Below are 13,817 nucleotides of genomic sequence, written 5' to 3'. Positions count from 1 at the left end.
TGCATATGAAAGCAGAACCGGTCAGATGTCAGTCGTTGTTCTGGTCTCTGTTTGTAATCGGAGTATGACTAATCATATTTCATCGGGCTTCGGTTGCATGCAGGAAAGCCGTCTTTGTGGAGCGCAAATGAGGCCTAACGCATCGACCCAACAGCTATTGTCTGAGGAAGATGTTGCTTTTTATTCATCTCTGGTTGTAGACATTCTCTTTCAACTCCAATGTCCTTTCTTAAGCTGCTCGTCGGCCTGTGAACAATAACCAAATCAGAGAAGAGCAAGCCTTCTGTTATCAGCATAAGTGTCAGGGACAGATCTTAGATTTCTGCAAATAAAAGCTGGACTATTTGTCATCAAATAAATGTTATTATTTTGCAATAAATACAAATAAAAATAATTGAAAATTGAAAAGAAACAACTGTAAGTATGTTTGAAATGGTAAAACAGAAATGTTACTAGTTTGAATGTGTTCAAGAGGACTAGCCTGTGATCTGTTCCCCAGTGCAGATCATTCAGATGATCCGAGTACTTCATGTTACAGCAGCCCTGTTCTTCACTGAGTGTTTCTAATGGGTGAAAACACACTGCCTGCTTCCTGTAAACGTCCCTATGTATATGAGTACATGAGAGAGAGAGAGAGAGGTGGATCAGAAGCAGCCCTGGCCTTGAGTGTCTGTGTGTCCTGGAGGAGGGACAAATGACCCGGAGGATTTATGGAGAGAAAAGAGGGAGAGGAGCTGTGCAGGAAGTGGGAGAGGAGGAGAGAAAGACTGAAAGTGAAACACTCCGACGCAGACGTACAGGCAGCTCTCATTTTCCACCAGGGACGATTCCAATAAAAGTTTATTAACGACTAAAGACGGAGAGATGACACAGTGTCGACGCTGTTTGCAATTTTAATGTTTGATTTGGAATTTAAAAGCAGTTATTACCGATGACTCTTTTTACAACTGTAGGATAGGGCTGGGCCATGTGACAATATGTATCATTAAAACAATATGAAAATGTCTCTATGTGTTTTTCTCTATCGTCTCTAACGTGATGTCACAAAACCAGCGGCTGAGCTGCTGTACGGAAATGTTTACGTCATTCTGATATAAAAACAGGCGTTACCATGTGGTTATTTCATATAGACTCGTTATTTGTTAAATTACTAGAAAACATGATATATTGTGAAAAATATCGTTATTGAGATATGAAGAATTCTTTATCGTGGAAAAATAAAACATGTTGGCCACATCGGCCAGCCCTGAGGCGCAGGAAGTTTCTACCTTTATACATTCATGGTGTGTTACAGAGGAAATCCACTAGTTTTAAACCTTTTTAAATATTTTGGGTTGTTGCTGTGAACCGGGCTGTAATGGCTGCACCATAATCTAAGGGTGCTCCTGATCCAAGTACGTCCACTGACAGGCTCAGATTATTATTGAAGTGTCAAAAACCGTTACAGAATCTGTACAGATCCTTTTTTATTAAAACATTGTTCTTTTTTTAAGCAGAAACAGCTGATTCATCACTTTCTACAAAGCCACCAGACTCCATTGAAAAAACTGTTATTTTACTCCGTACAACATGGGAGTTGAAGATCTCCAGCTGCCTCGATGGGTTGGGGTTTTTTGTTTAATTGTGTGACTTTGTTGTTATTTATAGTTAGTCTGAATACACAGTATTTGTGTAACGCACAATAACACACACAAAAATAACAAACTGATGGAGGCAGTGGCAGACCGGCTCTCACATGTTCTGTGAGGTAAAATGGCTGTTTTTGTCAATGGAGTCTGGTGGCTTTGAAGAGAGCGGTGTAAAGGCTGTTTCTGGTCTCAAAAAAGCATCTTATTTTTTAATAGACAGGTCTATCTCTGTAGGGATCCTTTCTGTAATGTTCTCAGATACTTAGAATACCACTCCGAGCCTGTCAGTGACACAAACAAGAACTTAAGTGGTCGTACTTTGATCCGGCGCATTCAGCCTCATAGATTACATTACAGCCTGTTTCACAGCTGTGGGATGAAGCAATCTAGCTGAGCAACTTGAAAACTTCTTGTACCTGTCAGTCATTTAGACCTGAAAATACCAGTTAGGGCTGAGGTTTCCATCCACTGCAATTCCATTTTAAATAGAAGTATATGCATTATCTGAACACTTACAGAAAACACTCCAATAAAACTGAGCAAAAATAAAACTCTGCTGTGAAATAATGTCAATGATTCCTAAAAATGTTTGAAGCATTCCTCTCCCGCGGCGCAGACAGAATGATAAAGTCAGAAATGAAAGGATGGGCGTGATGCGGGAGTCTCGTCCTCCCCTCGTGTGTCTTGGCTAGTTTATCATTTCAAATGAGAGCCAGCAGCAGGGGCTCTTTGAAGACGTGTGGGTGGAGGATGTAAAGTGCCATCTTTACTGGTGTTTTATCATCTAACTGAATAAATGCACTCTCACTCTCTCTCTCTCTCTCTCTCTCTCTCTCTCTCTCTCTCTCTCTCTCTCTCTCTCTCTCTCTCTCTCTCTCTCTCTCTCTCTCTCTCTCTCTCTCTCTCTCTCTCTCTCTCTCTCTCTCTCTCTCTCTCTCTCTCTCTCTCTCTCTCTCTCTCTCTCTCTCTCCTCCCCCCCCCCCCCCCACATGGAAAGTGTTTCTGTAGTGAAAAAATCAAATGTCGGGGAAGAAGAGGGCCCACAAGACAGAATAGGTTTTGTTATCTCAGTCTTGATGGGAACACGGAGTACAAGTTGTTCAGGTGAAAGTAATCTACTTGATTGATGTGCTGTGGGTTTCAGGATGAGCTTCCTTCTACACTGAAGGAGAAAACAGAAGAAACAGAGACGCAACATCTGAAGGGAACAAGGACACGTGTCAGCCGCCCACACCTTCATCCCTGCTTCTCCGACGTCCTAAAAAGAGAGACGAGTTTTATCTTTCAAACAATTATCGATGACCTTTAAGGAAGTCCTGATAACATCAGTGTGATAAATTAGGAAATGAAAGCAATCAGCCTTCCTGCCGGAGCAGAGACGTGTGCGGCTCAGACTGAGATTTGTTTCCATGATGGTGGAAAGCTTCAGAATATTAAAATGTGACTGTTTCAGTTTGATCTTCACTTCTTATAATGAAAGCTGCAAGGACAAATTGGTTCTCACTTGGCGAGCGCAGAGTTATTATTTCCATCAAGGGCAGTTTATTCTAGAGAGGAAAAAGCACATGTCTGTGGGAGTGACTACTTCCTGTGTGGTGTAACAGCAGAGACTGCAATTTAGTTTGACTCACATTTACAATCAGCTGTAATGAGTGTGGAACATGGAAACAGTTACAGTGATTATTAAAGGGAAATGTCACAGATTTTCTCTTCATATCTGTTGGTGAAAAGTTTTCTGGAGTACACGAGCGCTAACACTCGACGTAGTTTCACAGTTCTACAGGCTGGTACCAAAAACCTCCGTCCAGCAGGAAGAAGCTGAATTCCCCGTGTAAAGGGTGGGAGTCGTCTTTTAATGTGGAGCCAGCCGTCCTCTCTCACTGTCCGGTGTACGGGCACTCTGCGTTCAGCTGTGACTCTCCAATCAGCCTACAGGTTTCCAAACCATGACACCAAACAAAATGATAAAATGGATTCAATGAAAGCACGATGCAATAAAGTCATCAAGGTTTTGTCAATATGGAAAGAGGAAAGAACACGTGGGCACGGCCTGCACGGCTCCAAAAACCAGGAGGAGTCAGCTGGTAGAGAAGCACTGAGGAATGTATTGCTTCAGTTACCATCAAGAAGGATTGGACATCCCGACCAGGCTCGAGACAGATATCAACATTAGAGGGAAACAATTCACCGATTATTAATACGGCAGCTTATAAAGAGTTTGAATAAAAAAAGTGGATTCTTCAACAAAGCGGCTCCACAAAGGCTCCTACATGACTGCTTTCTTAAACAAACATCTTCAGTTAACAATATTTAACTTTTTTATCATGTTTCAGCCAAGTCTAGCACAAACTACCGTCTGCTCAGCTGCGCCGCTCTGCTACATGAGCTGCTGACAGTGCTGACAGGATTGTAACCTATGGACACAGGGCACACGTTATAAGACAAACTACATGATGACACTATCTCCATAAAATCTAAATCTCCATCAGCTTTGTTTTCTGACTCATATGTTCTGTAAAAAGGTTTTCATTTTGAAGCATACGAGGAAAACTCAATAATATCAGCCTACAGATATCTGTCAGGCTCTAACATCCCCTTTAAGGATTTCTAAAGATCAAATGTCAGGAGCCTGATGTTTGCTGAGAATGAATGTCCTCTAAATAACAGTCAACAGCCATTGTGTCCCTGTTCAAACAGACCATGTAAAACACATGAAATAAGCAGGCCTGCAGTGAAACTAATAGTACACTGTGAGTAATAATGGAGTGGAGTTGTTGTTCGGCCTATAAATGACTTGAAAGACTTCACTTTAAGTTTAAATAACAAAGTGTAGAATAGAAAAACAATGGCACAGGGAGGCAGCATCGCATCACCGCGGCCAGCTCCCACAGCCCTTCGTTTTTCTTGGTGGGTAAAAACAGGGTTGGCTGTCCTCAGCTGTCTGTCATTAGCTCTCTCTCCTCTCCACACTCTACTATCTCTGGCTTTTGTGTTACTTTTCCCATACAGCCTGAACTGAAATAAATAGTGCATGGCTTTTTATTCATGCTCATATTTCCCAGCTGGGACAGAAATAGGTGTTTTCCTTGCTCCTGGTGGTGCAGAATCTGCAGGGCAGATTGGAGGAGATGGCAGCCTCGCTGTGTTTTCTCGGGGCAGGGTGCGGTCGGTTACTCTGCCTGGCTGCAGCTCAGCAGCTCCTCAGGCTGGCCCAGAGCACCTTGGCCACCCGTACTCGCTGCTGCCCACATGCACCCACTCCCACCACAGGATCAAGGTCGGAGGCGGCCAGATGACGGGGGTGCAGGGTTCAGGCTGGGACTGAAGGAAACTTAGTGCCCTCTGCCAGTGGGGTTCATTTGTGCTTCTCAGGATCAGAAGCGCTGTGCAGCCAAGCACAGCAAATTACACAGACTGGGCTGGGAGGTACCTGACCACAAACACACACACGCAGACACACAAACCAACACTTCCACTGCCACTTTCACTCAACATCCTTCTATATACAGCTAACTGTGCAACCTGGCACTATTTAACGGCCGTAACGGGACGCCAGAGTACAAGACTCGAGCACAGGCAGAGTGTGTGGGTGTATACTTTCTCTAAGAACCACAGAGTGAAAGTCGGGTTGTAGGATCAGGAAAATTCACACCAGGTTATGAAAGACAATACGGCTGTAATTACAAAGTAAGTGTGGGGTCCTGACGGGAGAGCCTAGAGTCAACAACCACCCACAGAATGTTTAAGACACAGTGATCTATAAAAATATCCTGGAATTACTGAAGGAAACATCATACAAAAGGTCCAAATTATGTCTGCACCTAATGTTTAAAGGCTTGAGCTGGACTACACAACAGAACCTACCCAAACACGCTGCGGTCTGAGCTAATAATAACTGGACAAATCAGAGGTGTGTAAACATCCAGTGGGAGGGAACTTATTATATAGACAATCAAAGCACAGAGAGCCAGCAGGGTCTGCTGCTCTGCACAGCTCACGTCCTGCAAAGAAAACAAGCCACTTTACAAATGTGTGTTTTTCTATCTTTTCTGGAGCCTAAGCTAAGTAAGGTGAGTTTATATCAGCAGCCTGTGACAGATCTCTATCATATCTGTGCTGGTTTTCTGTTCTGTGCACATATGAAAAGATTTTCACAGAACATTTAAAGCAGGAAACAATAACTGGAATTATTTGGAAATGGTGTCATTTAGGGATATTATCGGCACGTTATCGGTACCTGCAGATTATGGTTTGAAAATGAGACATCTGCATCAGCAGATATCAATTTTCTGCTGATACTTTCCACCGATATAACAACGCTTTAATTCTGCCGAAATGCTCGATGACTCCCAAAAGAAGCTCGGCAAGAGTGCACGCGCACAGCCTGCGCAAAGTTATCAACAATTTACAAATAAAGACGAAACTGTCACAGAAACTCGAGCCGATGAAGAGAAGTTAAACAACTTAACTCTTAACTAGCTCACAGTTAGCTCACATTCTCGTCATATTACCGACTCAACATCAAACACGCCGAAAATACACTCGCGGCCAAAGCCGACGCTGACAGAGAGAAACATAAACATCAGTGCAAAACTAACTTAAATATTCATGGACGCACACACGATAAAAAGAGTCCGTCTGCGATCACTGATGTCTCCGTAGTAGGTGCAGTAAACAAGTCCGGGCATGTCTCCCTCACTGGTGTTTCAGGGCGGTGCTGCATTCAGGTACGCGCAGAAATGTGAGTGCTCAGACACGTGACCTTTTGTACAACGCCTCTTCCGTCAAACGTGAAGAAGGGTACAAGATGTCTGCAGTATGGCAGTTTTTGGCCTCTACAATAAGAGTAGGCATGATATCAACTCCACTACAGTGGAGACTTGATGTTCTCTGCAGTTAGGAGGGGAAAAAAACATGTGCCGAATATATCGGTAACGAAATCGGCAAAAAGGGTTGGAAAATATCGGCAAAAAATCCAATATCGTGCATCCCTTGTGTCATTTGGTCATTTTTTCCAGCAGAGCCACTCACACTTGTTAGTTTAAAATCCAGACGCCGGTCAAAAGATAATTTATGATGTTAAAAGTTGTTTAATAAAGTAATTTGCTTTAAAAAGAAGCCCTTTGAGTACCTTGAGTCATTATGATGCTGAATCACTGCAAAATCCACATAAAATATTTTCTTCCATTCCAGCTGAAAGAAATGAGCATATTGTCTGCTGCCATATCGGTGATCTGTTTTTACCCTCTTATACTGATAGAGGTCCCATCTCTGCCGGTCTCTAAACTTTATAGAGATAATGCACGAGAGAAGCACAGCTCTAAAAACATGCTTTGCAGAGCCCTTGAACATATCGGAGTGATTGACATAAACTCTGTGAGCCGTGCACTCGAAGGCGGTTAAATAAAGCGGGAACTCGAGGCTTCTTTCTGGCTGTGCCTCGGCAGCACTTCAATCTCCTAAACATCTGTGATAAGGCTCAACTGGGCCATCTGCTCCGAGATAGCACAGGCAATAACACTCCTGCTGATCCGGCTGGCCTCCATCACACACATACTCCTTATAAACACAACTGCCCCCACCCCAACACACACACACACACACACACACACACACACACACACACGCACACACACTCCCTCACTACTTATTACTTTCAGCTACGCCTCAGTCAGTCTGTTTGTGTCCGAGCACCTGCAACAACTTGTACACAATATCTGCACTGGTCATCTTCATGTTGTGGCATTTAGGGGGGAATTTGGGGGAAAAATGCCAACGAGGACAGCCGAGACTGAAGACTAGTACCTTACAATAATAAAGATAACTGCCCTTTAACTGATAGTGGAAAACTGGCTCCAGAAACTGAGCCCCAAAGCAGAGGAATGGAGGGGCCTATTAGAACAAGTAGAAGAAATGGAGCAGTTAATATTCATGGCGATATTATGAGACGCACACTGTCGGCCTCCGAGAGAGAAATGCTGAAAGCGAGATATAAAAAACGACGCACAGCTCAACAAAAGGACAAAAGTCCTTCAGGTAATTGAAAATCTCTTGAATTGTTTTTTTCCCTCCAGTTGTTTTTAGTTGATTAAATTTATGTTGATTGGTTATTAAGTTTGTACCCAAGATATTTCTATATATTAATATGAACCTTGGGGCTGCACTGTGCAGTGGTTAGCACTGTCGCCTCACAGCTAGAAGGTCCCTAGTTCAAATCCTAAGTTCTCCCCGTGCATGCGTGGGTTCTGTCTGGGTACTCCGGCTTCCTCCCATAGTCCAAAGACATGCTCAACTCTAGAGTCACTCGCAGGTGTGAATGTGAGCATGTAATAATAGCATATAATAAAATGTGCAATCACTTTTTCAGAACAATAACAATAAAGTTCAATCTGTGCTAAGAAAAACAACAAACAGATTTTTGCTGCAGCTGGCAGACTTTTCAGACACAGAACACAGACAGGTCTCTCTTCATCTCCGACCATATTCGCTGTAAATCCAAGAGCAGGAGAAGCGTCGTCATGTTTTCTTGACTTCTTGGATTTTGGCGGTTGGTCAGCGTTAACGTCGGCCGACGTCATCTTGTTGGTATCTGACGCGTCAGCTGTTTTTGTTTTCGCCCCTGTAATAAATGTGTCCATTGGCAATGCTAGACTTTTTCTCTGTGTCTGAATGTGAAATCTGTCATGGAAATCACCAGGGCAACGGGTTTGTGTACTTTGCCACCCGAAAATGAGTCCGGGTTGTCCGACGTCAAAACATAGTTCTGCCTGCTACATTTTCCAAACGAAAAAAAAACACACAGGAGCGGTGACGCGCCCCCCCATCATGCCACCGTGCCCCACAGATTGAGAATCACTGCCCTAAAGGTACGTGTAATTCAACATGTATCACTGTGCGATCGACTTCCCGGGGTGGGGCGGGATGAATAATACGACTTTGCCTGTTACATGAATATATTGTAGTGGGGACCTGGGGCTGGGGCTTGGAGGTTTTATAAATAAGTGTATCTTGTAGGTTATTTATTTCAGTTTTTTTTAGTGATTGCTTGTTGTTGTTTTTATTTTTTGTTGTTTGTTTTTTCAACGCATGTTGTTTGTTTTTTATTATCTCTTTTGTTTTTCTTTTCCAGTAACTTTCAGTGGTTTTATGTCAGCTTTGTGTCTTATGTAGTGAAAAATAAAGCTATATAAAAATGTAACCCAACCTCTTTTACATAAATATACTATTAACCCTTTCCCAGAGACGGACTGCTGCAGCATCGTGCATACAACATGAAACCTAAGTGTTCCCTGAGACACCATCAGCTGTGTTTGAACAAGTGAGACACTGACAACAAGTGAAGTGAGTTCAGACATGCACTTGTGGGTGTATTGTCGGTATCTGGTTGACGTGCCCCAGACTGAAGCCCTGCATCTGAGGGTCGGTGCAACCTGCCCCCACTGTGCTCACATTATCTGCTACAGCACACTCTGTCTAAACAGCACTCATTAGAAAAGATCTAAAGCCGGTTCTGCTACAGCAGAGCTCTGAACTGTCCCTGCTCCATCCAGACGTACTGCATGACAGCTTCAGCCACAAAACTCTTCTTCTCACTCAAAGCCTTTTCCTCCTGCAGCCACATGAAGGGGCCGAGCGAGAGTGGAACACATGATGTAGGACTAATCCTGCCATGTACAACAGCCCCACCGCAGGCGCTGAGCATGTGCATCTGCAGAGGCAAGCTTCACTGAACCACTGGCTCCTAATGCTGGTCATGTGCCACTCGTCTCCCTCAGCGGGGGCTGCCTCAGGCCTCAGAGGGTCTGCTTGGGCGAATGTGTGTTTGGGCAGGTGGGAGAAGTATGTTAGGATGTATGTTGTGGTTGGGTCTGTGGTCAGGCTGGTTTCAAATGGCCAGTTCTATTTTGGATCTGGTTGATAAAATATTGATTGATGTACATTGATGACTGGGTTAACTATGATATTAAAGGGTAAAAACAGTGCACACTTATTTAAATAAAAGATGGATTCACTCTCAATCAAACAATTAGAAAAAAGGTGGAAAATTTTTTAAACTGGATCCACATTTAAAGAAATCCTATCAAACTCTGTCGGAAGAGGAAAACGACTCCATGTGGGAGGTTGGTGGCAAAATGTTGATGGTGCCTGCTGGTAATTAAACACATCATTCTGGATCGTAACACATACAGACAAACAACCATTCACACTAACTGTCACACCTAGAGGCAATCCGCTCCAATAAACCTCACCTGCATGTGAATTCAGAAGGGAAACTGGAGCACTCACCAGAAAGACACACAGAAAGAGGGAGAACATGCGACCCCACAGAGAGAGGTCACGTCGGGCTGACAGGTCTGAATGCTGGACCTAGTTCTTTTCTTCATGGATACGTATTTGGTGTAATATTAGCTGCTCAGCCTACTCAAATGTTTCTCTATGAAAAGCTACTAACATGATTTGGCAGTAAGAAAGGGACTGTTATTTTGTTTTTCATTAAACATGAAATCAGCCAAACAGAATGATTACCTGCAGCGTAAACAACAACACACCTGATGAGCTATCGGGGTCTTTAATCACTTCTAATAAGTAAGGCAGCTCTCAGCGCATGAAAGGGAAACATAACCTTTAGAACACAAGCTCCATCTCTGGACCAAATCACGGAAGGATTCATAAATTAGCAAGAATAGTTAATAATTGTGACTGTAGTCATTACTGGAGCAGAGAGCAGGGTTACAACTATAACTGGAGCCTATCCCAGCTGTCATTGGGCGAGAGGCGGGGCTACACCTGGACTGATCACCAGTCAATCACAGGGCTCACACAGAGAAACAGACATTGATTTTCACTATTAATCATGTACCAAAATAGTTCAGAATCATTGCATCTGTGATAAAAATATATGTTGTTATAATATGTTGATAAAAACATTTAATTTGCTCCAGACAGGAGAGCATCACTGATCATGTGATTAGAAAGTCAACCACCCATAGAAAACAAATGAGGCTGATGCTTGCAGAACACGAGGCCGCAACTTTGAGGTCTGACGTCTCGAACATTACAGTGAGCAAACTAGCAGCTCTCTGCTGGAAATTATGCAATGAATGAAAAGTCGAAGAAAACCATTAAAGTATTTCAGTTCAGAAGTTTAGATAAAGTTACAGCAGGCGTAGAATAAACTGCAAACTAATCGATCCAGCTATCAGTCTTTCTACCTTTGTCTGCTCAGAACCAGAATCAGCTTTATCAGCCAGGTATGTTCACATACAAGGAATCTGACTCCAGTTTAACTTTGCTCTCTGTGTAGAAGCAATAAACATTAAACTGAAAACTTAAAGCCTACCTTAGTTCTTTACCTCTCTTGTCATATTGTGTTATTGTGTTGTTTTAATGGCTGTTACGTTTGATTGTATTGTACCGCACTTTGGTCAACGTTTGTTGTTTTTAAATGTGCTTTATAAATAAATGTGGATTGGATTTGGATATCTATCCTTCACGTACGATATACACTCATGTTCTTGTCAGTCATTCGTCTTCTCTGGTTGATGGCTCACTGATCTGACTGATCACTACTAATGGAAGTCATGTCAATCCAAGTCTGTGAGCAGTTGATAATAACAGCTGTGTATTTTTGTGTGTATGTTTGTGCGTGTGTGTTATACAATAAGATGAACTTAAAACTATCATGACAGTCTGACTCACTGTGTCTGTGCGAGGCAGCCGGGGGCCACGGTGTTCTGGGAGTGTGGGGTTCTCTGCAGACCTGTGAGCTCCAGCATGTCCACCTGTACATCTGTCACATGACCAGGTAAGGGTTCGAGCACTGTCAGGATCTTCTCCACCAGGTTGTCACCACTGTGACCAACAGCTCCTGAGAATCAAGAAATTAAAAATGACAAAACATCAATGTATGTATTTATTTGTAAAGGGACCATGTACAGTATCAAACATACAATCTACAACAACCATTTGATGTTTTGTACCAAAGTTAGCTCAAAGCTAATTTCATCTGCAGGACGCTTGGCAGGTTGTCAGTGACATATACATATTAAATATGCATTATACTGTATATCAAATACTTGTCAAAGAACACTTCTTAACACTAAAAACAGATCGTCACATGATTGTGGTATGAGTTTTGTGCAAGGTTCTGCACAAAGCAGAAGGAGTTGAAGCAATGTGTTCCAAAAATGAGGGAGGTTTCACCTGTAAGGTCCATTGTTCGGTCCACAAAAATGATGGATGCTTTATTAGGGGCTGTCTTCCTTCTGTTTTTTGCTTGAGGGTGATTGGCCAGCTCTCCTGCTATGATGCGGCTCATTGGTCCCACAGCAAAACTCTCCTCTCTGGTACCTATAGCTTCAAACACTGAATTTAATGCTGCAGCCAAGGATTTGATCTCAAGCTGCAGCTCAGTGGGCAGAGAGTGCACATCTACGTCTGCCAGGCTCCCAAATCTCTTCTTCTCTGGTCGTTTTGCATTTATTGCCTCCAGATCAGGTGAGAGCAGGGGGAACAGGTGAGCAAACGTGGGTGTGAGGACCAGCTGTTGGGACACAGGGGCAAACACCACTGGGGCATGCATGACTTCAGCGGTGTAGTTCATGTTTCCCATCCACTCACACAGCTTCTCCTCAAACTGCCCAAACACAGGGCTCCCCTCCATCTCTGCGGAGACGTTATTGGCGAGCAGGTGCACGGAGTGAGCAACCGTGGTGAAGACAACACAGTACTGGAAGTGACTGAGGGAGATGATGTCTTTAATGACGTCGACTGTTCTGCCCTTCAGTAAACTGCTCACCACAAACACGGCTTTGGGTTCATTCACTCCGCACGCTTCGAAGCTGGAAAACTGCTTTAAATTTCTGGCTCCAGCCTCCAATAACACAGCAGCTCCTCCACTCCAGTGCAGAGCCTCTGCACACTTGTCATCCATAAAAACAACCGCTTTCTTTACCTTCGACAGCACCTTCTCCCACATCTGCTGCGGGAAGCGCGTGAAGTCCTCTGTCGACAGCATTTTGTGATTTATCAGTGTTAGCTAAATGCTGCGAAATCAAATATACATCAGAAATGACAGCCAAAGGAACTCCAACACAACAAACACACGAGTCTCTTAAAGGTGACGTGGAAGACACGCGTCGCACAGTAAATACGTCACTCGTGCTTCAACTTGTTACTATGGCAATAAGCAGCATCCAGAGAACAGTTAGCATGAAGTGCTGAAAAAGTGCTAATGTAATAGAGGTATAAATGCCTTTTCGGGGTTTATTTTTGTCATTAATTTTATAGAATTATCCGCCTGTATTAGCAACAACATTCGACGGCTGTAACGGGAAATGAATCCTTAATAACGTGTTAAAATAAATCACTCTTTTTCTTTAATATCAATAAATCAATCAGACAATCGAAGAACGTTAGAACAATTGGTTTGAAGCAACTTTTACATAAAAACAAAAACACAGGGACAACAAATATATTTTAAATTGTTGCTCAAATGTAAAATTACTGTAGGTCTAGATAAAAATATATATATATATATTAATACTTATAAATAGCCAATAATTCCAACGGTTCAGCTATTTCAGTTGGTCAACACAGCGCGAGACGGATCATTCCATAAACTACCTCCATAGAAACGCATTAAACTGTCCATTTTACTGACAGATTCAGGCCGACTAAATATCCGTTCAGGAAGTTAGACATATTTCTTATTTTAGAATCTGGAGTTACATTTTCTATATTAAATGTCATCATCATCACCATCGGACTCGGACTCCTATGTTGTCCCTGAAGATGAAAATGAAGAGGAAAAAATATATCGGTGTAAGTGTAAACAGAAAACCAACGGCTGTACGTTAATGTATTTCTCTCTCTTTTTTGGCACTAAGGATACTAAGATTAAACTGAAACCTTAGAAACACTAAACATTACTACAGATGCTTAATAATGATGAACTAAAAAGATGGTTTTATGCATGAATTAATGCAGGAGGTTTACACATACAAGGAATTTGTTTTGGTGTTTTGTTGCAGAACAATTAACACAGAACTCGAATGAAAATAAGTAAAAGACTTAAATTGAACAAAGATTACATATAATACAAAATATGTACAACAGGTGTAATTAAAGAGCTGTGCAGATGTGTAGGATATTAGTGAGTGCAAAAAGCTTACAGTATAAAGTTAGAAA

General features: G+C 42.5%; 1 protein-coding gene across 1 annotated transcript in view; it reads right to left on the bottom strand.

Moving 5' to 3' along the window:
* scfd2 (sec1 family domain containing 2) overlaps positions 1 to 12,716 on the bottom strand; it is a 148,461-nt gene extending 135,745 nt beyond the window's left edge. The window contains exons 1-2 of the mRNA XM_069680209.1: positions 11,832 to 12,716; positions 11,328 to 11,496 (exon numbers count right to left, since the gene is read on the bottom strand). Of these exons, the coding sequence (XP_069536310.1) occupies positions 11,328 to 11,496; positions 11,832 to 12,645 (983 nt within the window). The 5' untranslated portion in view covers positions 12,646 to 12,716. The remainder of the gene's footprint in view (positions 1 to 11,327; positions 11,497 to 11,831) is intronic.
* Positions 12,717 to 13,817: the final 1,101 nt, after the last annotated feature.

The sequence above is a fragment of the Semicossyphus pulcher genome, unplaced genomic scaffold (genome assembly GCF_022749685.1).
Source record: "Semicossyphus pulcher isolate SPU_LCO1_2020_fin unplaced genomic scaffold, fSemPul1.0.p SCAF_4, whole genome shotgun sequence".
NCBI classification, from domain to species: Eukaryota; Metazoa; Chordata; class Actinopteri; order Labriformes; family Labridae; genus Semicossyphus; species Semicossyphus pulcher.
This window is presented reverse-complemented; position numbering and strand designations above follow the sequence as displayed.